General features: G+C 35.8%; 1 protein-coding gene across 3 annotated transcripts in view; it reads right to left on the bottom strand.

The window, feature by feature from the left end:
- Window positions 1–27,258, bottom strand: part of LOC145694628 (uncharacterized) — a 610,937-nt gene that overhangs the window by 198,443 nt on the left and 385,236 nt on the right. For all 3 annotated transcript variants that reach the window (XM_081771034.1, XM_081771036.1, XM_081771035.1), the window contains exon 5: window positions 21,110–21,136. In XM_081771034.1, coding sequence (XP_081627160.1) covers window positions 21,110–21,136 — 27 coding nt within the window. The remainder of the gene's footprint in view (window positions 1–21,109; window positions 21,137–27,258) is intronic.

Raw genomic sequence — 27,258 nt, 5'->3', positions numbered from 1 at the left:
CTTCCATAATTATCTGCTATGAAGATAATGTACAATATTAAGTTGAGTTGATTTTGAGTTTAACGTCCCTTTCAGCAGCGAGGCTATATGAGACGATACCTACTGGTTAACGTGGAATCCGAACCCCATGAGCTCCCACCGGGAATCGAATCCGGGGTACAATATTAAGCATTATTCTACTAAACGTAGTATCACAGGAACGAAGAAAAAAAGCCATACTCGTAAGCTGAACGGAAACATAACAGTATAAACATTATTTCAAGAAGTTCCCAGATTTAATCTACGTTATCTCGTAATAATTACCGCAATATGAGAATACAGTGCCTGCAGAGTCTTCGTACCTGCAGACCGGAAACAGCCTTGAAAATACACGTAAAATCCTGTTTATAAATAAAATAAAAATAACTCCGTATCAATTCTGGATTAGGATACCTCAAAGTGTTCGATATTCTGACTCGTTTGCAGAAACAAGTGTATGAACAACTTATTCACAATAATTTTAAAAATAAAAATAGATAAGTGTGTTTGGCACGCGTAGCAGGCAATCTTTTGTAAAAAGGTCGTAAAGACTGCAGCCATCACTACGAGATGGCAGCACTGTGCTTTTGGAAACACCCCGTTAATGAGTCATGAACGCGAGGCTTTAAGGTAAAACGGGACACAAGTGGTGATGGGTCTGTTCCTCAGAGCAGAAAGAGAGACCAAGCGAGAGTAAAAACAAACCGACATCATAAACCCTAGACGAAGGACTGTATCCGCTTTCGAAGCGCACTGAAATTCGCGATCGTAAAGTTGTTTATATGGCACGGAGCCGCAGATAACCATAAACCGGTTTTGCGTTACACTTTACCTCTCTAGTGCTCCCCCCCCCCCCAACACTCCTCCGCCCTGCATCAGCCATCTTCGCACACGATCCTTGGTCGGTTTCATTGCTCGCTGTGAAAATTGCTTTTACTTGGAAAATGGGAGCCCTGAAAACCGGGAACTGCTTCGCATTAGATTAGCAACTTCCCGCCTTCAAGCTCACGGGTGAACCACCATATATAGTGTCTTTTGTTACAGAACTCTATAGTTGCCTCCGAAACAAGTGCATCGGTGGAGGGGAGCTTTATTTCTCCCCATCCTGCAACTAAACACAAAAAGATACCTTTAATCCACTTCGACCATGAAAAGAATTTATCTGCTCCATGAGTAAACTTCAATCACTACTTTCGCAATATAATTTTGATTCTGTAGAGCATGTACAGGGTTTTACAACAATTGTATGGGTCATTAAAACTAAACAATAGGGCTTGCATAGGATGAAATAAATGTTGAAAATAGGATACATCATCATGTTTATGATGTTGCAAAGACTGACTATTTTACTTGCAATACATCAACTACCTGACTCACTCTCCAAAATATCATAGCAAATACACTTCAATTAAAAAAAAAAAAAAAAACATCTAAAGCTTTGATTAAGCTGCTGAGACGCAAGGCAAGGGTTCAGAAATTCCATATTTTCTTAATAATCTTTTTCAACAACGAGAGTCTTGTTTCTTAATGATGCCAGTGAATTTTTGCTAGTGATTGTTCATATGGAAGAAGTATGCACTTCTGCAGTGCTTTTCAAATAGTATGCAGTACTTGAAAAGTAGCTTCCAATTGGAACACAATACTGAAGGTTGTTTTATGATGCCCATCTCTTCTACACTTCATATTTTAATCGGGTCTTTCACAACTGAGTCAAATCAAAAAATTCATTTGCATATCTTTCCTTGTCCATATAAAAACTGGGCTGATTTCATGGCGAATGTAACATCTGCGAGAAGATTGAGGCCACTGATATAAAATCTGATAAAGAATGCAATGCTTATCAATCGACAGTAGCAACATAATGTGGCACAACTCCGCAATGAAGAACCTTGCCTTCTGCATCCCAAATAGTTTGTTATTACATAGGTGTGTATATGGCGGGAATGTGCCTTCACCTGTGGTTCCTTTACGGCAAGTTTAAGAACTCCATGTGTAGTCAACGGCGACACAGAATGCCTGTACGATTCTGTAGTAGATATATTGTAGATTATTATTTTAAAGATAATACTCTCCAAGTAGCATTTCAAGTTAGGTACAATCCAAACGAATGCTCGCTAACGTAATAGCTTTTCGCGATGACTTATTGAGGTTGCAAAGGAATGAAGTCAACAATGCTAGTTAGTCCACATGAAATCTTGAAATCTTTTGAGCTTTACGTCCCACGGTTATGCCGGTTAGTCTGAAGGAGACGGTGATGATGAGTAATGAATGAAATGGTGGAATGAAGAAAGTGGGAGGAAACGGGAGAACCCCGAGAAAACCCACGCACACGGTTAGTCCACATGCATATCGAACAGACAACCATAACCCGAAGTCTGAAAATCTGCACAACGGACGGGAAGAGAAAAGATTCATTATCTTTTAGCGGTTCTTCATTGCTACCACTGTTATTATTTCTATTTGAATACTAGTATATTCATATCGACTGTTTGAATAATTATTCATATTTTCTTAGAGTGCCGTGGTGGCTCAGTGGTAGCGCGTTCATTTCTGGTGCATGGAGTCCTTGGTTCGATCCCAGCTCGCTCCAAGTGCGCTTTGTGGTGGACAAAACACCTTGTGTGTGGATTTTCTCGGAGTTCTCCCGTTTCTTCCCACTTTCTTCATTCCACCATTTCATTCATTTTTCATATTTTATCAGCACAGATCGCAATATAAAAGGGCCCACTCAAATAAAAAGAAAAGACCCTTAAATGTGAGAGAAGGACGCTTTTGAAAGAGCATCATTCTTTTTTTTCTTCTGATTCCTAAGGAACCTCTCTAAAGAAGGGAGAACATCTCGTGTTAGCGAGAAAGCTAGAGAACAATATTAGTAATACGATTTTCTAAAGTTATTATTAATATGTTCATTTCAACACGGATTTCATGATCCTCGAGAAACTGTGTCAGTGAATGAGAAACGAAATAGGTTTCATAAATAAGAATTAATTTAATGTGGATCATAAACACTTTCCATTATTTCAGATCTATAATAATTTATTTAAAAAAAACTGTAATAGTTCATGTGAACTACTGTGCCATTCTTTCCCTTCAAAAAACTTCAAGTTCATGGAAAGTGTTCATCGCCATGTTAAATCAAATCTGTTAATTCATACTACTGCATCCAGCCTGCTTTCTCTTAAGAGTCTTCATCCCGGCGAAATTAAAATACCGCTAATTTTACAGTAATTATGTGATATCTTCAAATAGATAAAATATAATCGAAATGTGAAACAAGAGCGCCCTAGCCAATATTATTTTACATGAGAAACCATTATCACGACTCACTTATCTGCTTTCAATTTCGAGCCATTTTGAAAATCGGCATTTATTTTCGCGTTTCTAAACAGCTGAAAACAGAAAGCCACTAGGTGACTTGTGATATCGGTACCTCACGAAAAATAATATTGTCTAGGGCGCTCTTGTTCCATATTTCAATTATCTTTTATCTATTTGAAGATATCACGTAATTACTGTAAAATTAGCGGTATTTTAATTTCGCCGGGATGAAGACTCTTAAGTGCTGATTTCAAAATTTCAAAACGAATCAAGAACAGGTTTCATTTTTAATTCTTTTCTCTCTCTCTCTCTCTCTCTCTGGATGCAGTTTCAGAAAATGAATGTTATTCAATACAGGATTTTGTTTTCCATATATGCCAACCAAAACAAGGCATTGTTGTTGGTTTTGAAAGTTTACCTATGAACAGGTGACGTGCGCTCTATTTACTTTGATTTAGTCCATAAAAGTTAAAATGAAATTTTAACGAAAAATAAACATAACACCTACCATCTATTATAGAGAACTTATGTGTATATTAAGTCACCGTCTATTACTGTTATCATTGGCTTATAAAAACAACATTACAAAACAAAACTCTTCTTCGTTCCATTATGTTTTGCAAAAATACGTAACTATGGCTTCTCATCGTTTTTATTTCTCGTTTGAAAATATAAAATAATAAAAAATAACGCCTGCGCACACAATACCAGCGCTTCCTAGTGGCCTTGCTCTCAATCAAACAAGAGGGCGGAGCGAAATGTAAAAGCCGCGGCACAGGGTTTCATTATGGCCCTAAACACTTTGAGGCGACTCATCATGTTCATAAACAGGTAATTTTACGAGGCGAACCGAAGGCTCGTAACAGAGTACTCATCTGATTCAGGAGACGTTATACGGACCAATAGCGAGCTACGGTTACGGCTTGCGACGGCACTCAAAACCGCCCACGACCTCATACATAAAATCCTCCCTCATACCCTTGAAACACATCAGCATTCTTTTTTATTCTTTCTCCTATTCTTTTTTATGTAGATTCTGCCAGACTTTTATGTCGCAGGGACCTTACCTCATTAAAACAGCCCACGATAGTATCATTACCTCTCGCTAGATAGCAGCACCAGCATCCGTGCGCACAGCTTCCTTCACCACGAAGATTTCATAGGGAGACAGAAAAAGAAAGAGAACATCGTTTCTACCACACAAGAGTTAAGGTAAAATGGTTGGAGACAGCGAGAGAGAGAGAGAGAGACGAAGATGTGGCCAACATTATCGCCGGGTTGTAACCTTCCTAATTAATAGTGACAAGAGCTGAGAATGTTGTATCCTTCTGCCTTATCAACGCGTAGCTAGATTCAGCTCAGTGGGATAAGAACATGCTTTTATCGACTTCTATGGAATGTTGTTACCTCTCTTTTCCCCTCTTCGTTTCTAACATTAAAAAAGTCCCCCTCCCACGCTCCCCTTTCTTTCCTGGATTTATTCGAAATACGGCTCTTTCCCCTCCTAACACGATAGTTTTTGTTTTTTCGTCACTGTTTCTTTTCGCCTTCCTGTAAAACATCGCCCATTCAGGGGTTTCTCATAAAATTACAGCCGGGGACTTTGATGGCTGCTCGCCTAAATTTAGTCGGGTTTATAATATCGTAAAAGTTAAAGAATAGACAGTAACTTTGTCGTATAACAGCGTAAAACGGGGCCGCGTGTCGTAATAAAAGAACGGACATAACTTCCCCTTGAAAGACCACTCACCGTTTTACTAGGGCAATAAACAGGGTTGATACGGTCCCCAGCGGATGATAGCGCATGGAAATGATCCCAGTTACAGGGCTGCATGAAGACACTTTCCGGCGTGGAGAAGCGGGGCGTGCTAGCTACCAAGTTCAGTCTTCTTTGGTGGGAGGAAAGTGCTGGGATGAAGAACAAAGGTGGGAGAGAAAAGTAATGTTTCCTCCTAGTGTTGCCAACCAGATACAAACAAATTCACCATTTTTCACACTTTTCTTTTGTTCATATGCATTATTCAGTGTTGCACCACTTCTTTTGATTTATTTACCAATGTTTATGAAATGCTTAATGGTTATGCTAGATTACGCACATAAATTTCAGCTTATTTTTCTTTATATTCCATACACATACAAATACTAATTATAAGAAATGTATTACATAGCCCCATCTCGCTAGTCTAGTAGCTAGGGCGTGCGCCATTGATATACGTGGTCCTGGGTTCGATTACCGGTGGGATATCTCAAAAGAATTTAATTTCAGAATCATTGATTATTATATCATCCATCTCCTTTAGCTTAAAGGGCATAACTGTGGGACATTAAACTAAAATTTCACTTCATTCAAATGTATTAGCTATTCAAATTAACTCCTCCAGTTTAAGAACGCTGAATCTTCATTCACTTATTTACTTATTGACAAAGGTAGAAGATAAAGTCACTGTAAGTCATTTTTACACTGAAAACAAGGCTATATACGTAAAAAGGTAGTGGGGCAGAATATCATCAGGGTATCATCTCAGATCTTGTCTTCTTGAACTGAGAAAAACTTACCCAGGGTCCCCAGATTGCGAAATAAAAATCTTAACCGTTTATCAATGTACTATACAAAAACGTAATTAAAAGGGGTGTTTAATAAGTTTTGCACTGAGGGTTATAATATTATTAGTCTGCAATATGGTGTATGATGATGAAATCTTAGGTGATCCTTTGGCTACAAAACCATGTCACTCAATGTAGCCTCCATCTGCTCTGAAGCATCTCGTCCAACGTTCTTTCCATGCCTTGAAAGCAATTTGGCAAAATTCAGGTGGCTGACTTTTAGACCATTGTTTCACACGAGAAATGAGGGCCTTGTCACTGTCGAATGTTTTTCTTCGCGGGCGAGCCTTCAGGCGACCAAACAGGAAAAAATCTGAAGTCCGGACTATAGGGAGGTTGAGGGACAAATTTTTGCAAAGTCAGTTCACGGTTTGAAACCTTCATTTGTATTTTACATAATAAATCTGAATATAATAACTGTCAAATTATTGATAACCAACATTAAACAAAAATTTAAGTTTGGCCGTGTTAACGCATGTTTCTGATTTCTTAAATGTTTCCATTTAAAGGCTTGTTTTTCAAATAACTTTTAAACCGAAGAACGATGAATCACCAAGTCAGTTCCAAGAGGTTTGTGAATAATAATTATCCAATAATGACTGCCACACCATGTACAAACAAACAGAAACAGCTGTACAAAAATGAATCAATTGATTTCCGGATTTTAAATATCTTCTGCAGTTTGCTTAACAATTGATCACTAATGCTATGAACAGACAATAAAAAGTGTTTACTATAAAGTATTCTGAGGACTTCAAAGTTAAACAGACAACTAACGGCAGGTCTAATGATACATTGTCAGCGTATCGATTCCCAACGCAATTTCTGACAGTAACTACATCTTCACACAAGTAGGTTTGTATTTGCTGACCAAACGCATAGCAAAGAGCATATATATCCGCAATGTCCATTTTATTACCATTCTGTTTAACAGAAGGGACCTACAGTTTTACCGGTAATTATACACTGCGGTTTACAGAATTCCAACTACATTTTAAATGCATGTTGAGAATTAATTTTAAAGAGGCTTAATGTAAATTTGGTTCTCAGTCTCAGTTTCCGCAAATTATTGTTCATAATTTCTGTACTGGTGGATCTTTCCAAGTATATGTTTTTGTAATATTGTGAGTAGCATGTTTCATTTATAAGCACATAATGAAGTGTAAACCAGTCGTAAGGTGTAGAGTGTGATGACAGGTGCATCAGTAAATGTATATTAAGTTTGAGCCCTGGTTGTACAAAATAGTTCTTTGATATTCTACTTGTTATTCAGCATTAATTATACGAATTTTTCCTTCTAAGCCATCAGAGAACCGCGTGAGATAATGAAATGGGAACAAAAAACTATTTCTGAACATTACCCCCCTCCCAAACACGACTTAGTCTAACCCTTGTGAAGTAGAGAGCTTTAAAACATATCAAATGGAATCAAAGTGATCGCCAAGTATAATTCGATTTCTCCAGGCGCTGATTTTCAAATTTCAAGGAATTCAAAACAGACAGTTCACGAATCGTAATCTACGCCTTTCATCAACCACATAATTCATGCGTTCAGCCAAGACATTTGACGGGAAAGTTTTCCACCCTTGGCCGCCCTCGTTGTGTATCGGCAAGTCTTTTAAACTCTCTGCAGCACTCGTGCACATAGCCGTGACAAAAACAACCCTCACACATATACTATCACAATTACTACCAGACCGAAATTTCTCGACAAGAAAATAAATACACTTTCTCAAACAGATTAAGCAAAAACGATATGAAGGTATATTTTTTAAAGAATAGTATTAACAAGAAATAAACTTCGTTTAGTAGTAATCTGAATTAGTAGCTTGTAATACTGATATATAAAAACAGACTAAAGCTGTGGCCCAACTTCCTACAGCAGAAGAAAGGCTGACCTGAACGGGAGCAGACAGAAGCTAAAAAGAAAGAAGCAAAAAAGAAATAGCAGCAGGGGGAGAAACCGGGGAAGAGGGAATACGAAAGTAACTGAACCCGAGAGAGCAGTGGGAAACCAGTAGAAGCAGAAGAGGAACAAACGAAAAAAAGAAAACATCCGAGGATAAAGAAAAAAGAGAAAACAAACGAGAAAAAAAACAAACGAATGTTGAATACGTATATACAAAAAAAAAAAAAGACTTGTATACAGAAGAGAAAAATATGTGCGAAGAGTTTCGAATAACACGCATTCTGCCTCTGAATAGAATGAAAGAAAAAAAAACACTAGGGATTTAGGAAAAAAAAAGAAACAAATGCCAGAGGAAAAAGCGAAAACTCAAAATAATGTTCTAAAAAAACAAGTGCAACGTGAATCATTCTCCCTCAAAAACTACCACTTTGTTTTCTCGCAGTCAGGGGGAGAGAAATGTCCTTAATGAACACGAAAGCTACTGTTTATATGTGTATATATATGCTTGCAAGTTCCCAGTTGGTAATAAAAACAAAACAAAACGAAAAAACTTTTTAACCCTTTTGTTCCCTGTGTGTAACATCTCCAACGCTATACTCCCGGTACTTTAGAATTAATGTCTCAAATTGTGAAAATGTGAGGCTAAAAGAAGTTACAAGCGACAACTTGTCGTCAGCGCACTTAAGGGTAAATTTTAAAATAGCTCGTAAATAGAAAAAGAGGTTTCTGTAAATTTGAGCTCCTAAAAGAAAATTAAAAAAGTGTTCGCATACGAGCAAACAAAGGATAATAAGGCAAAAAAAAAAAAAGAACTATTTGTGCAAAAGTGAGGCTGTTGAAAACATTTACAGTAACCTAAAAATTGGAAACAGCCTCATATCTACGTCAAAGATATATATTTTTGACACAATTCGGAGTTGCGTAACTCCTATTTTTACTTTCGTGTCATTAACCAAAAACCAAAACAAACTATGCTTTCTGTAACTACAACACTCATTCAGCACACACGTACTAAAGTTATAGGAGCTCCGCAAATGTGTGTATAATTTTTTTCGATATAAAGTTTTGGATTAGACTATTTAATGCCTTCTCGACAACAACTTCATTCATCAACTTCAATAATAATAGTGTTTTGACATTATTGTACATAATTTATTCGGCATTTATTGTCGTAGTTAATTCCCTACGGACCTTTTGCCTCCAAAACTTATATATTCGCGGATAACGATACATACGTATATGAATTTAAATAATGATGGTTCCCAAATGTTCTTTTAAAAGCGGGTACTCCTTTTAATAGTTCAGGAATCCCTAACCATTAACATAACTTGCATTTTTAGTTCGACGCTTGAAGAAAATAAGTTCTTTCGGGTACTAAAGGCTTGTTTCCTAAAAATGCCTCTTACTAGTGCATTCCGAACGATCAAAATTATCTTGAATTTATTTTCAAATTAATTTAAGGGAAATCGAAAGACAATTGGTATATTTAAACGAGAACTAATTCAAACTGATATGGATGATTATTTTTCGAGCATTCAGATTGCACTAGTAGCCTTTTGTTCAGTTCGCCTTTACTACACGAAACTCATATCCCTATCTCTTTCTATGGAAAGAAAGAAGCCAATATCCATTTAGGGCTATTATTTACTTTTTCCAAATACGTGATATATCAGAAATCGTATGCCTTTCTTTCTGCAGAATGCCTGTGATTTAGTGATAGTTATCGGTTCTTGCGCCTAGTAGTTAGACTGCCACGGTAAACTAAAGAGTATTGTTGGTTGCGGAGAATCAGAGTCTGAGGACCAAACATTGTTCTTGTCCAGAGATATTTTTATCTAATTTCATGACAATATTAGATGTGTAGCCAGATTAATGGAGGGTATAATGACGCATTACGATAATACGTAAATAAATAAATCTGGGTTTCATAAAGGGTATTACGGCGTACGGAGATGATAAATAAATATGGGTTTCATAAAGTAGAGCTCTAAAAAGAATATAAAAAGAAACTGGTAGATGTATCTAGGATATTTATCACTACGTAATTAATCGGATATGTAATGACTGACCAGCGGTAAATTGGAATTTAAAAAATGTCATAACATACTTCAACTTCTTTCCTTTCTAAGTATTATAGTATCGTTACGTGACCCAAATCTTTTATTTTCCTTATGCTTTGAAAATCGTGAGGAAAAAAAGGAAGATCTAGATCTACTGTTTCACAAACACGGACATGAGTGTATATTCCCACAAATTCCAGCCGACTTCCCACAAATTAATCGGTATACGTTTCTCTAAGTGATTCAGCAATTCGAATTAAGCAATTTATAATTCATACAACGTTAGTTTAATTTCTAAGAAAACAAGAATTTTAGGAATGATTAAAAAAAAATGATCAGAAGATTGCGATAAGCACATCATACTGAGTTAAGTGATAGTTTGGAAAAAAATGAAATGAAATCTTTAAGTTTTACGTCCCACGGTTATGCCGGTTAGGCTAAAGGAGACGGTGATGATGAGAGATGAGTGAAATGGTGGTAGTTTGGGTTCGGCCACACTGTATGTAGTTCTCCACATAAGGCGTACAAGAAAATTTTTGATTGTAATATATCGGATCTTTTGATTCAAAAATATGTTGAAAAAACTTTCCAGATGGCACCGTATAACATGAAACTGTCTTCTATCTGCAAGAAATTATAAACATAGTTTTTGGATTTTTTTTTTTAATCCCACTTACTGAAGGCATATCAAATATGTAAGAATACATTAAGAAGGACGGAAATATATATCACTACTGCAGGTTTCTTTCGAGCCATTAGTCCCCTTCGCTTAGCAAATGGCCGCGGCAGTAATTGCTTGTGTTATTCCGCTAATCACATCCAATAAATATAAAAGTAAAATAAGAACGCGTATTACACAAATCTGTGACAGCTCCCAAACTCACTCAATACACTGAATGTACTCTTTGTCTGATCCTGGAAAAATAATGACACCCATTGTTTCGAATCGAAGTTTCATTCCCCCTTCCCCTCGTTTCTTTGGAAACACTTCACTATCTGATACGTATCCACTGGCAACAGTAACACACACTGCTATTATAATCGCTTTTAATGCTACACGTGTAGAAGTACTTCGCATACACTCTTCCTTTCAAAGTACGAGGTTCCTATGTAACCCATATTAAATTCTGGAAAATAATTTACAAGTGTTTATATATAACAAATTAGAAAACAGGCGTGTACGGACGGAGCTTCTTGTGCTAAGTAATTGCCGTGATTTTTTTATTCATTCCCTCGTTTGCCTCACGACAGTGGATGGACGTCGAAAGCTGAGGTGCAGGCCGGGAATCAAACATGGGACCACGTAGACGTGAGTTCAACACTCCAACCACTGGACTACGGAGTCTCCTTTGAGAAATACTGGTTCAGAGTATAATATGTGTGTATGACTTTTCAACTCGGTAAATATCCACTTTCATGGCTTAATATTCTATACAAACAAAAAGAAATAATAAGCTACACTGTCAATGTTTCAAATGTCTTCACAGAATAAAATTACCAATAAAAAATCAAACCTTTCCATTCAACAACGTAATTTTTTTCTTTTCCATAAAAAAAAATAAGACCCAACTTCTTTACACGAAGCAAAGTTCAAAACCAAGTTATCTATATACACAATAGAGTAAACTCATTGACTCATTTACTAATTCACTCATCTCCAGCTCTTGAAACTACGAGGCACAGAAATTTCGTATATATATATGTTCCCCTTGTACTCTTGACTCGCTATAAGACTAAGTTTAACAATTGTAACCTCGAATTGAGGAAAAGAGGGTAAGCGATTGCTAATCGAACTTGCATCAAGTATTCGAAAACCAGAAAAAAGTGTGTCTTTAAAAACATTTTCCATAAACCTTATTCTCCCCGTGTAAAGAATGGGTATTCTGCTAAGATTAGTTATAATTTGATGTCCATCTCATGTTGATACTTTTCAAACTCATAAATTCGATTGAAATATGAGGGATGATCGAAAAGAAAGGTTACAAAGCCTATTATGGCTTATGTGTGAAACAGCTGAAAGATCAACACACCTGGTGATAGAGGGCACTCGACAATAGTCTTCGATGTAATTACAGTTTTTGTTCAACCGCTTATCACAACGGCAGATAAAGTTTTCTGTACCATTTGCATAGAAATCCGTATCAAGTTCTTGTAGCCACCATGAGGCAGCGGTTTTGACATAATCATATGCCAACTAATGGTGGCCAGCCATTTTTTGCTTTAGAACAGGAAAGAGGTGAAAGTCACTGGGGCTAGGTCAGGGCTGTAAAAGGGATGTGCTCGAGTCGTTCCAAGTGTAACGTCAATACTGGATCTACCGCTGTGTCCAGGGTTGTAATAATAATATTGGTCCATCTTTCTTTGAAGATACGACAGCACTTCCCTACATGTTGCTTTGAAACTGCTCTCCCCCCATACACCTTTACAATCTGCCTATGAATGTCAGCAGGTGTATTGTTTTTGGCCCACAGGAACCGCGCCACTGATATCCTTCCTACTCTTGTACAATTTTCCAGACGAGTCATCATTTCTAATGTCTGCTTCTCGGGTATATATGTTCAGAATCTGTAGTCTTCAAGCTTTACCAAGACAGACATAATATTAATCTATAAATAAAGTTTCGTTAAGTTACAGTGAATAACATAAAAAGATTTACGCTTTGTAACCTTTTTTTCAATCATCCCTCGTTTTATTAACATTTATTTCTAATAGTTTCCAACCGTTGGACCGAGAAATTTTTGCTTAGTGTCACTAGGAGTGTGGTGGTTTCTATTTTGCAGGTCCTCAACATAACGCAGTCTTTTGCCGCTCCATGAGTATAGGGAGGTAGGAAAGCATTGCTCTGCAGTAAATAGTCTCACAGAACTGTGCTAGCCAGAACAGAAACTCAAACGTTATTGCTTTGCTTTTGCTTTCTCTTATAAAACCCCAATCATACTTACCTGCATACATGTATTACATTTAATAAGATGCTAAAACTAAAATGTCACACATGTAACATTCCATCAATACTTACTTACCTTCTGATTCCAACGAATATGAAAATTAACTTTACAAAACAATTACGCATATATTTTTATTCAGTGCTCTCATTTACTTCTACTAGCATTGTTATTAGTTAATTCTTACGGTCATCAATTAACATCTAGTACATAAGTGCACCTAGAAACATAAAATGGCAATTTTCCTCTTTGTTTAAAATAATGAATATCAGATACACAATTTAGCTACGAAATTTTAAAGAATAAGGTGAATACATCGCAAACACTGTCGAACAATTTAACATGTTGGCTGAAGTTAACATGTGCTTGCTCAGATTAAAGAGAAAATAATCCAAACATCTTATTCTGATTTTACTGCGAGAAGTGCCAACACTGACATCTGGAGAAGTATGGAGTGTATATATGTGTATGTGAGTGTGTTAGGTTGGTGGTGGGGTTTGTAGGGTAGAAAAGTTGCACAAGAGAAGAGGAGAAGGTGCGCTAGTTCAGTCTGCAAAATCACGTTCACGTTCAGAACCCTCCCTTTTCCACCCTGTTTAAGCCTTCCAAACACGTCAGCGCTAGAAAATAAGATCGTGCGGCGAAAAACGCATTAGGAGAGTAGACATCGCCTTTTGAATGTCAAACGAAATCTGGAAACGGCGCTAGTGACGACATCACAATTTGATTTAATGTGATACATCGAGAAGTGTGCGAGGTGGCAGCACTAACGATCTCTGAGGAGATTCTCAACTCTTACAAGGAGAAAATACTCCCTGAGTATTACAAGAATGAAAAGAAAAGAAAGGAATAGGAATTTCAAAAGTATGAAACCACTTTACTACAAATGACCCAATTTGATTTCTCTGCATAAGGAAGTCAACACTTTTGTTGACTATAACGTTTTATACCATTTTCTGCGTAAAATGTAAGTATAAAGCATCAGGGGTCTGCGACAGTAGCGATGCCTTCAAACATATACGTGAACCAACAATTGAGTTGATTTTAGTTTAGCGTCCCTTTCAGCAGCGAGGCTATATGAGAAGTGGACCTACTGTTTAACGTGGAATCCGAACCACATGAGCTCCCGCCGGGAATTGAGCCCGGGTCTCCCACACCAAAGGCGCGTACGTTAACCGCTTAGCCACGAGTTAAAGTCAATCTTGAACTTGGACAGAAAACAAGGAGATTCTGCCTAAAATTTCAGTAAGGAAAATTAAGATTAAAGGTATAAAGCAAAATGGAAATACAATTTGAGATCAATATTACGTATGTATAACAATTCCAATGAAGTTTGTTCGTTAACAAGATATTAGTACAATATTTTATTTTTGTGTACTTATTTTTACATCCAAGTCCTTCCTTTCCACTCAACTTTTAGGAGTGCGTTTTAAACATGTAAATGCTAAAAGGTTGCGTACAGTGGACACACTTTACTGAGCGTCTAGGACATCGGGACATCTTATTTGATATGTCTATTACAAATAATATTATAATAGTGAAACCTATTAGTTTTTATAGTTACTATGTACACTCCGCATCAAAAAAATTGCGACAGCTAACGCCGTGCAGCTAGGCCACCCAATATACACTTTCTTATTCCATAATCGTGTCTAGTAAAGAGACATTATCTTGTGTCTGTGAGATCTACAGTTCTACTGAAAATTGAGTATGCTATTCTTTTCGAAAGTGACTTAATGAATGTTTCAAACATCCTCTATATATTCGAATAGTCCTGATATATATATATATATATATATATATATATATATAACAAACGTTATTTTTATATTATTGTTGGATTTCTGGTAACGGAACTTTATAATGTTAGGTTCTTTTTTTACTAAGTCTAAAATTCCACATTTTTATCTCTTCTCCCTTTTTTTCTTCTCTCGCCTTCTCTCTCTCTCTGCCTCATTTCTGAACCTGTGTAATAGACATCTATTAGTTTAAATTTTTCATTGTGTGTGTTTCAGTTTTTCCCTAAATCAACTTATGAATCTTGTTTCGTCTCGGTTTTGTTATTTCATTTTATCGATACTAATGCATGTGCAGTTTGAAATTAGAATTGCATTCATGTTATTAGCTAATTTTAGTATGGGAGAGAAGAAAGGAGAACAGAGAGGAGGTATCTTTACCAGACATGATTATGGGATAAGGTGTATATTGAGTGGCCTAGCTGCACGGCGTTAGCTGTCGCAATTTTTTGATGCGGAGTGTACCACTGAGCACTATTGCTGTCGCTGGAGGTGCTGACTGGTACAGTTTGTTTCGATTTTTAACTAATTGTTCTTAAATTCTTCATGACTTTTAAATTCTAAAATTTTGAGACACACCTTAGAGAACAGCGTAACACACCAGTGTGTCGCGACACATCGGTTGAGGAGAACCAATGGCCTAAGAGACAGAACTGAACTTGTCTTTTCTCAAAACGGTACCGTGAAAGTGTCGTCTTTGGAAGTATGTTTCTACTGGAAGAATTCAGTTTTGTCACAAAAATTTTGTCCTACCATATTTCATTGACAGTCCTAGTTAAAATTAAAAATTTATATAAAAGTTATGAGGTAACAAGAAAAGACATGACATAGTAACAAAAACGTGCTTGGTAGCAGTTTCAAAACCTACAAAGTACAGTTCGATGTACTACCACAATGAAATTCGAGTCTTCATTTACTATGTCAGATTATATTGATGGGAATAGATATTGCATAGTGGTAAACAACAATTCGATCGATTCCTATTACGTAATATGAAAAAGAATTTAGTTTCACGGCCTAGTCATGTCCTATACGCGAAACGAGACAAACGAAATATGCATGTGAATTATCAAAGAATTGTGCACTGAAGACTTGAAAAGAAATTACGATTTAGTTTTAAAAAATAAAATAAAAAGGTTCCGCAAATTTTCTCGATTACTACTAAATGCACTTTTTAAGAATATTGGATCACTGTACGGTATAATTATCATAACGTGGTGATCGTAGTCAGTGGGTTAAACAGTAAAACATTAAACCATACTATTATTATATAACCTACCAACTTTGCTTTTAAAAGGTATAATCAAATATGAAGCAAACAAAACTTTTTTTCTTGATTGCAATTGAAACAGCAGTTGGGAATAATACGATGACTTAACAGAACAATCAAATCATTCAAGTTGACAGGGAAATTAACAAGCACATTATAACTATGTATGCACAAAGGGAAAGCAATAACCAACGGTCTTTAAAAGAAAGTATATTGTGACTAATTGTATCCTTCATTAACATGTTTTTAAGTATCAATATCTATGTTACTTGTGTGGCTCTGGTCTTCCACCTGATAAACAAACAGGAAAGTAAGAATTATTATGATGACATTAACAAATGAAGAATTTAAAGAACACGAACATAACAACTGATTTTTTATTTCTTTGAAGGTTTACTTCATATGGTATAACTTAACTGAAAGATATTGCACGAGGGTTATCCAGAAAAACAAAGGAACGTTTTCGTGTAAAACTACATGGCTTATTACTTTTCAACATACTCGCTACACATATTCAAGCACATTATCAAAGCACGATTCTAGTTCTTTTTACACCGTCACTGTACCATGTTTTCAATGTATTCAAAGTGTCCTTGAATTCACCAGAAGTGGTTTCCGAAGTCTTCCAATTTCTGGGTAGGGTTACCAACTGACTGGTGTTTTATAGGCAGGGCAGAAAATAATGTTTCCACTCTGAATATGGCCAGTGATGGTACAGACTTCTTACTAGTCATGAATATGACCGGTATTTTAATGTTCACTTGATACTATCAAAAATTAAAAGACTGATAGTGACACCTTTAACAGAAATTTACTTAACTTTTGTTTCTGATACGTAACTTCCTGTAAGGCTGAACTAAATATTTCCACGTTTAAAAAACAATTATTCATCTGTTTCGAGATTTTTTTTTTGAATGGATATAAAAGAGTATACTAAAATAGTGGAAGTATAAGAAAATGTTTATTAATGAACGTAGTTTCTGATTCCTTTCGCTCTGTATTTATCATCCTCAATAGCGAATACACAATATTTTATTTCAACATTTGTGTACCTGTAAGTCCGAACTGAGGACGCAATTTGTGAAGGGGTGCCGGTAATTTAATGTTTTTTTTTTCCTTAAGAATTGACAACCTTACTTCCGGATAAAATTGAAATATAAAAAAAAACCTTACTGTTCCGCGCCTGACAGTTGCCAAATTTCTTAATATTATCACACATGTTCACGGTCCGCAACTGGATATATAGTGATCATGTGTACTTAAGTCTCACCGCTTGGCTTAACTGAGGAGTCCAAGCTGGAATACAGGGTGCAACAAGTATTTGAGAACACAATATCCTGTACTAATAGTTACAAATCGTTTCTTTTACAGGTAAAGGTGGAAGACATATCCTGTTATCGTCTCTTTGACTGCAGGACATGCCGACTCAGAGATTGCTGCATTCCTGAATGTTGCTCCGTCATTCGTCTTCAAAGCTCGGAGAGAACTGGAAGCTACCAGGGATGACTGTGCAAGAAATTACATTGTCGCTGCTCAGGCATCAAGACTCTAGAAATCAAGGATCCGTTATATTCAAGCTACCGCTGATTAGGATCCTGGGATGTCCATACAGGCACGTCCAAGAGGAGGGCAAAGTTGACAAGGAAACCATATAAATTGTGGTTCACAAAATCCTTCGTTACAAGTCGTACGTGAAGCGAAAAGCACAGTTCTGGTTTGAGAGAACCACGTCGAACAGACTGAGAAGAGCCAAGCGTCTTCTGAACAAGCTGAAACACGTGGAAGATCCCGGAATGCTCTGGTTTTTCTCCAATAAGAAAAAAATTGGTCGAGAACTAGAAGGTAAACCGCAAGAGTGGTAGGTGGCTGTGTAAAAGTTACGAGGAGATTCCACAGTCATACACACTAAATCTCTAGCCTCAATGGTGGTGCGCGAAATTTGCACAATTAGCACATGTTGCTCTATGGCTAAACACAGACTGAAGAAATGCGAGAAATTCAGACTAAGGTGACAATTGGAATGTTTGTGGGTAAGGCAACAATACAAAACAATGTCGACAACCGAGAAACAAAATTTTACCACACGATCCAAAACCGTGCGTTTTTTGAATACCCCCTTTAATAATAATAATAATAATAATAATAATAATAATAATAATAATAATAATAATAATAATAATAATAATAATAATAATAATAATAATAATATAATACAGGAAACTTTACATTTCCAGAGTTAGAAGCACTGATATTAAAAGAAAAAAAAAAGAATTCCTATTCAGCTGTCTTTCAGATACGCTTGTCCGCTGACAAGATTGTGAGGAGGAGATATAGAAGAGATGAGGTATTCGTGTGTGTCTTGGTCTCCATGGGAACAGCGCAGGGGCATCCACCAATCACTCACTCGGTCTGGAGACAACTCAATTACACATCGTCGTGTGGCGCCGAGGGACAGCCGCTCAATTTGCTGATGATGATGGTCCCAGACTTCCCTCTTAAAACAATTTGCAAGAAGAGCAGAGAGAGAGAGAGAGACAGGGGAATGAATGGGATGAGAAGACCAAAGAGACTAGAACTGTAGTTCAAACGATGACACAGGCTCAAATCGCGTTCTATCCTCTAACAGCGCAACAAATGGATATATACAGGGTATTTCGGAAGAAACGCTGTTCATAAGTTACTAACACGAAAATAATATTACAAGTTCATCTTGTACTTTGCTAAGAGATACACAACGCTCGATAAGCTCAAGGCTGCCAAATATTTAGCCGGTTTTAGCATCTCAGCAACTTTGTCGGTTTCTTTTCTTGCATACTTCTCGAGTTAATGTTTAATATTTGATTGACAACTTTTGCTGATGCATTGCTTAGCGATCATACGAAAAATACAATCTTATTTATTTGTTGAAGTTAGAAACCTTTTCGGCACCAAGGCTATATGATACGTAGATTCAAGTTTAAGATGGAATCTAAACCACTGTAATATGTTCAATGTACTCCTATCGGGAACTGAACCCAGGTCCACATATCATCAATGGCGAAATTTTTTCTTGTTTTCAAGCAAGGAATAAATCTGCAACGTTAGTCCGTTACCTAAGGGAACGGCATGTAAGTGTGTCCTAACACTATATAGCAGTTTAGTGGTGACTCGTTTAAGGGAAGTCACACATCCCTAAAAATTTGAAATCGCAACCAACTAAAGGAAGAAAATTTACGTAGTATCCTAACTTCTGTATACAACAATTAGAATATAACTTTCCTTCCTTTACTTTGTTGTGGTAATTTTAGTGATGTTTAACTTCCCTCAAGAGCCGCCACTGCTTTCTAATTGAAAAACACTTATTACTCCGTTGGTAATTTATACCCATCAACTTATATCATAACGACTATACAAACAGATATAAAGAAAGCATGACGAGAATATCAAGGCAACATAATCAGTTTTTTTTTTAATTTATTTCGAACTATCCAGACTTTTAAAGCATTAATCCAATTTTCTGAAAGTTGCTCAGTAGTCAACATAAGAAATCTGATAGTATCTATGTAAATTGAACATGAAACCAAATTCAGCTGAAAGCCAACAGGCTTACAAAATTTTAGTGATTCGTGAAATTAAGAACATCTGACAAGGCTACATTTGGATTTTTCGAACGTCGCACGTAGTCTTAACAATGCACTGAGTATGATATCCACACACGACAATACAAGAACTCCATATAAATGGCACATCCCTTTTCTCAAATGCTACATATTCTTACACCAAAATCCTGCCGACCTTCCACAAAAGCTGAAAGCAAACTACCATAAGAAATAGGATAAACGTAGTTGAGTGGAACGAAAGATCCAAAAGAAGGAGTAAGAGTTTTCCGGGTGAGTGTACGTGATGACTCACTTCATCTTACCTTCAACGAGGAAATGTGATAAGCCAATAACATCGTCAATGATTTGTCTAAACGACGTGAAACGCAGGACAGAAAATCTCGTTTCCATCCTCTTCACAGAAATTCAATTTTTCTTCTTTCCTCTCGCTTATACCTTCCCCCGTCCGCGTCTTCGTTTCCAAAACGTTCTTTCCTCCATATCTTCCGGTAGGAGGAGGACGTACATTCACAAACTCAGAATCACACAGGAGCCTCCCGTTCAATAAAATTGTTTTAAAGAAGAATAAATACAATTTACATGTATGTACGTATTTTTATCTCTCAACGCAATATATTTCTCACATTTTCTCTCTGATATCGTCAGCTCAAGAAGTTAACGTTCTTCAACGAAAAAATACACTCTTAACTTCCTATATCCGTCAAGCATCTATAATATTCTTATTAAATTCTTACAAGTTAGTTTGAATTAATAGTTGTTTAAAATGTGAGGTAGTAATACCTCTATTGCTAGATATTCATCTGCATAGATCCAAACAATGTCTTTAGATCCAGTACTCTGCCAAGCCAATCGTGTCGAGACTGGTGCACTCTACTTTCTGAGTATATTTTATATTTGTAAACCAAACTCCCAAATAAGTTTTATATTGTACACCCTACTCCCCAAATATGTTCTATATTAACATATCGTGCTTGCCAAGTGCCCCTCGTTGTCTAAAAGCTAGCGCGCGCCTTTAGTGCACGGAGCCCAGATTTGTTTCAAGCTGGAAAAGCTTTAAAAAAATCTGAAAGCATTACGGTGGTTCGAATTCAACTTTAAACTGTAGTTCCACGTCTCATATAGCCTCAGTGCTAACGAACGCTAAACTTCAAGACACACACAAAACAAATACTATTTCCCGAATTAATTTTATATTTGTACACTGTACTTACATTATTGATTCCCCTACTCAGAGGATCCAACAAAAGCTGTGTCCTGGGCAAGTTTACTATATGAGTGACGTGTCTTGTCCATCATAGTCGTCTTGATCTAACAACTATATCGTTCACTGACGAGAATATATTGATGAACTAGGTGTTGTTTATTTTTTTTTTTTCCGGTTGTGATATATAGATTTCATTAGTATAATCTATTCGTTACAACTGCAAATAATAGCTCTTAAGAGACTTATGTTTTTAATATACCGTCTACACAAGTATCAATTGAGCACATTAGAAGAAACTGGATAAAAAATCTAAAACACTCACTATTTCTAACGTTCAATTTAAGAATCTAAATTCTAAGCCAACAGAGAAAACTGACAAGTCCACTTACCTTATCGTCCTCACTCTCACTATCACACTGAAAAATTAAAAGAAAATGATAATTAGAAAAAAAATTATACACTAAAATCTTTGTTTACAATTTTAAAAATCACAAGAATTATAATTTTCTTTCAAACGTAAATCATTATTGCATGAATTGTGCCCATGTTCCAAATATAATGTCATAATATTTATTGGATTAGCACTAACAAGATTGCAAAAATTGGAGGCCACGCAGTAAGTATTTGCTTCTTTAGGAACTTTCTCAGGCACAGTGTATGGTGAAGAAAGGCATAAATCTCATACAAAATTGACTTGAGATGCGTGCCAAACTGTATACTAAAAGCAAATATCTAATGAATTCCCGAATTCCAAAATAAAGTAATATTTATAATGACGGTACGGCATTTTTGACAAGTGGTACATTTTTTTAGCTCTGTAAAACCAGTCAGAGACAAAGGAGCAACAGCCGATTTGGCCACTTAGGTATGATAAATACAGATAAGATAATCTGTAAATGATAAATATAAATTTACTGGATACACACCGAAGAGAGATTGCATGGGTGAATGGTAACTTGATTCATGACCCACTGTGACCCATTCTGACCCACCACCCACCATAACTCATCATCATGAACTCTGTGACCCATGATCTACGCCTTCCTCTCTACTGACTAAACAGTTTACACTTGTAATAAAACAAGGCTGTGAAATTATCACTAATCGAACCATCGAAGTTTGAATTTCTACGGCCAATCGCTCAAGCACCGCTCTGTTACAATATCGATGGATCTTACCTGTACGATATAAAATGGTCTTGTTTGTCTCGTGCCATATTACGATGAATTTCAATTATCATATATAATTATTTCCTTGCTAAATTACAGTGTCAGTGGAAAATAGGATGAAATTTGAGTCTCTAATCAAGGTAAAGCAGACCAACGTAAAGAAAAAAGTGTAAAATTAGACTGTGTCTTGAAAGCCAAGTAGTAAGTCCTATTGCTATTATTACAATTACAAATATCAATATCCAAAAGTGCTTGTAGTCCTTTTCTCACTTAGATATACTCATCTCAGGTAAGTAAATAAGAAATAAACGAAAAAGAACGAAAAATGGAGGCCCTGAAAGTAAATCGTAGACAAATTCACAAGTGTTCAAAAGAAGCTGTCTACAATGCACTGAGCAGAGTGGTCACGGTGGGTGGGTGTCGCAGTGAGTCATGTCCTGTTGACTCACTACCCACTGACAAATCTTGACCCACTTGTCTCACGACCCACTCCATCTCTGGTTGGCAAACAGGCAGACATAGCTGTTCTACGTAACGATTCGATACTTATGCATAGCATAGTTCGGAAATCTAAAACGACCTCCCACTGATAGTTATGGACTAAATGTTTGGTGAACACGTATTAAATGAAGCATCTGTGTTTTGTACACTTAAGAATGTATCAATACTTGCTTGAAAATTTCAATCCAGTACAAAAACTGTAACGTTAACAGTTACCGTATTTTATGTAAATCGTAAAATGGAAAAGGATATAAGATCTCTAATATAGGTCCAATAAGTTTAAACATTTTGATATCACGATTAATTTTACACGGAAACGTTCTTCACGTTACTTCGAGTTCGAATTAAAAATAATACACCTTAAAATCTTCAGTGATTCTCAATGCATGATTAAAATATAGCACTAAATAGCGAATTGATTGAGAGTTTGAAATTTATCAATGCAAACCGGTGATCTCTGTTACATCTTAAGGCATATTCAATTTACCACAAGACAGTAAAGAACATAGACGTGGTAAATCCGTTGAGTTCTGATAGGGCAGAATTGGGAAATCCGTTGAGTTATGATAGGGCAAAATAATATTTATGTCAAAATTTGATTAGATATTGATAGATCCCAACTTTTCCGAATGTCTTCCACCAAGCAGAATATAATCTGCTACATTTACCGACAATTTGAGCACAACATCCTGTACAGCAGTGGAATACCAATATTGAGAATGCCTCTGTTACATCACATACAACCTATCGCTTTTTTTTTTTTTTTTTCATTTTTTATTTTAATTCCATGTTAACACTGAAACAGGTTAACATTTAGTTATTTACCCATGTAACCTGTCTGGTTGAAACTGTAATTATCATCAACGAACACTGACTACTTAAATAAAAATAAAAACTGAGTTATTTAAAGAAGGATAAATGAGAATGAACGACCTTGGCTTAGAAGATCTTAAAAAAGGAAGAAGAATAAAAAACTAAACACGACCTCGTCAAGGTCACCAAGCTTGTTCCTCTTTCAAAGATCCTTTCCTCTTACTCTTCCTTTCTATGGACGAAACATTTGGGTGAGCTACAATGAAAGCATTATATGGGAGAAAATGCTGTTGTTTTCCTAAGTTTTGAACGTTCTTCTGGCTTTCAATAATAATAATAATAATAATAATAATAATAATAATAATAATAATAATAATAATAATAATAATAATAATAATAATAATAATAATAATAATTTGAATTTATTGATAGTAAAGACCACAGCTAAAGCCAAAAATGGTCATATCTACAATAATATACAATAAAAGATTACAAGAGAAATACAAACAAAACAAAACAAATTAAAATACATCAAATCATCTCGACCAAATACAAAAAAAATTAAAAAAATAGCACATAAGTTTGATACAAACTAAATTATAAAATAAAGTTACGACATAACCTCAATTCAATAGGTATTGTATTATTAAGAAATTGAATATATTGAATATAATAAAAAACGAACAAATTACAACGAAATTATATAATAATACACAAACAGATATAAACAGAGTAGATAAAACAAAGACAATGAAAATTCAATAGAGAATATACCAAACCATGGTGAATTTTATATATTTATTAAATAAAACATTCCAAATATTGTTTTTTGAGTAAAGTAAAATTCGGATCAAATAAATCAATTTTAAGATTTTTTTATTTATATTGTCAACACTAGTAAATAGTGGAGAACCAACCAATTGATTGTTACATAATATAGAACGGTAAACCCTAGAATTACACGGGGGAACTTTAATATAAAAATATTCAATTAAATTCACTCTAGCCTGTATTATATCATGAATAAATTTGATTTACCTTAAATTTCGCCGAACTTCAACAGCTAGTAAATTCAGCTTAGCAAGAATCTCCGTACTAGTCATATCGTGTAATTTATATTTTAACCAAGCCAAGAAAGAAATCTGGACTGACTCGAGATAATAATAATAATAATAATAATAATAATAATAATAATAATAATAATAATAATAATAATAATAATAATAATATTTTCGCTCCCTGACGCTTTTTAAATGGTTGTAAGAGATCGATGCTATTATATAAAATTCAGTTTTTTATAAGGCGCTACGGGTAGCAAGGGCACTCAATATCAACTTAACATGTTGCATTCGCTCTTTTAGTACCCGGAACGCCTTGAGCTCTAAGGCTTCAAAACTATTGAATTAATATCTACACAGAAGTTTTAAGTGGAGACCACTTTTATTGATTACATCTTGTATGGATCACCCTATTTTTGTTTCTTTCGAGAGCAAATTTATAATTGAAGTTTTTAGAATGTATATACACAAGATGGTAAGAAACTATTTGAACAAACTTCCGGGAGCTGATTCCCAACACCGAAACCAGCACAAAAAAAGTCCTCTGGAACTTTTGTTAGTGAGGGTTTTGGCATATTCTCGTTTGCAGACGCGAATTGCACTCATGGCAACGTTGTAGATAAAATTTTATAGAGAAAACGTGCCAATATATCAAATAGTTACATCGATTCTTTCCAGACTGTCCTTATTCTATTCTTGTCGAAAGACTGACAAATGGATAGAAATGTCTTTAAGGCGTCCCATGCTTATGCAGAGCCTAATTTGGAAGTCTTAACTTTCACGAACTGGAAGAACTAATTCGCAAACTAGATAAGGAATATTGTTCGTATGTCGACGTTCTACTGTGTTCAAATGAAGTGTAAATATAACCAAAGATGATTACTTGGAAATATCAGTAATTAAATTTTTTTAATTATCTGGGCACATAACCTGCACCTGACCCACTAGTTTAAACCATTTTGCAACATTCTCTCTCTCTCTCACACACACACACATACACACACACATCGGTATCGTTCCTCTTTCTACCCGCGGTAAAATGACTTCTGACGTCACAGCGGAATCCCGCCCTCTCTCCCGTGGGAAACCACGAAAAATAAAGGTCAGGTTGCTCCCTAGACACCAGAAGAAAAACGTTCCACATTCCCTGAGATCCCGTTGACAATCCTGGTGTCCTGTTCCCGATGACAACACAAAACAGCAGCAGCAGAGGAAGAAAAACGGGTGGGGAAAAACCACACCTCCCAAAGGAACAAAGGGAGAAATCCTTACGTGTGTGTGTGTAATACTCGGGCTTTTAGACGCCTTTTGAACGACGGTTACCAACCCCTTCACTTTTATTGTTTTCTTTTAAAAATCCTATGCCTTACCAATAAGGAACTTGACGTTTATCTCAACATTGAGTTTTTCAATAGTATTGATGGCACTTGCTCCTGCCACACGCTTTGGTGCATTGAGAAACATGTGCAATGGAAAACTTAAGTCATGTGTTTCTTTTAAATGAATTAGATCATCCTGCAAAGGCAGCTTTCGTTCATAGTGAGGAAAGTTCTGCTGATAGTCCTTTATTTGTGTATTATGACAAATTTTGTTGTTTAATTTCCTTTTTTCATAAATGTTACAACTGAATTTTAAAGATGAAAATTGCAAGCAGTTTTCTCGAGACGATTAATTTTTACTCTTTCAAAGATATCTCCAAGCTGAAGCTGAAGCAGGCTGGCTGGTAGATGGTGTAATATCAAATGACAGAAATGAACCTCAAATGGATGAGGCATTGACGCTAAAAATTTTTGGGGTTGGAAGAAGAGAAGTTTAAAGTTTTGTTCGGTTTACGTAACGGTTTCCAAGTTACAGTTTTTACTTTCCTGCAGGACTTTATGGACTCCCTGTAAGATAAAATGAAGTGCGCGGATTGATCTCAAATTGTCTTTCTGCTAAGTTTCACCATTTACCACTTGAAATTGATTGAATTATTCTGTCAGCTGCGTAAAAACTGTAGAGGAGAAACTTGTCATTTACTGGCAAATACACTCCCTTTATACTTCCCATACGGCGAAAAAAAAAAAAAAAAAAGAAAACTTACACCGAAGTTTTTATGTTATGATCCAGATAATGAAGTACTGCACTTGACATCTGTACACTTCTGGACTAATTTTGAATCTTCATACTCCTGCCTCAGATACAACCACTTGTAAGTATATATGTAAGAAAAATTACTTTGAGCACTTCACACATTTATACATTTCTCTGAAATCCATGACTTAACAGGAATTAATCAAGACTGTTTGTAACAACTCTACCTCATGAAAAATTAAAATAAATAAATAAATAAATAAAACAAAATGTTAATGTGTTACATGCTATGTGAAGAATAGTTTTACTTCCATTCAATTCTTTTATTTCACTTTTACTTCGTCCCCTTTTGAAATCCTGCTCAGAATTTGCAAGATTTATCTTAACTCATTTCCCGCCTAGGCAATTTCTTGGTCTATTATATAGCTTTTGCAACACGTGTGTGCATACTAACCAATAGTCTTCTGATTCCTCTTTTGGGTATGTGACGTTAGCTGTCAAGCATCTAATCAACGTCACTTTTATTGGGTAGTTTCAATATTTAATTACTACGCCTCAGCAAGGAAGGATCATGTATACTTTGCCATATTTCTAACAATTGGTACCTCTATAACAAGAATAACACTTATGACAGGTAGATGTGTATTTTCTGCAGTGAGTGAGTTAAATCTTGATATCTTTATCACAGAGAAATCTGTATTCGCTGTTTATCGATGTTTGCACTGATTCAGGAAAATATACCAAAAAAAGTTCATATCGCATCCAATAATAATCCAAACTCTGTGTATTATCTGTGGTTTTATATATACATATCATGTCTGCACGGTTTGGTTCGCCACAAATCTGCCAGTCAAAAAACGTCAAGGTACAAACTAATTAATTCACTCACATCAAAAATGGTTAAAACTTTATTTTTTAGCCTGG

Source organism: Thermobia domestica, chromosome 9 (assembly GCF_964235325.1).
Source record: "Thermobia domestica chromosome 9, izTheDome1.hap1.1, whole genome shotgun sequence".
Classification (NCBI taxonomy): domain Eukaryota; kingdom Metazoa; phylum Arthropoda; class Insecta; order Zygentoma; family Lepismatidae; genus Thermobia; species Thermobia domestica.
This window is presented reverse-complemented; position numbering and strand designations above follow the sequence as displayed.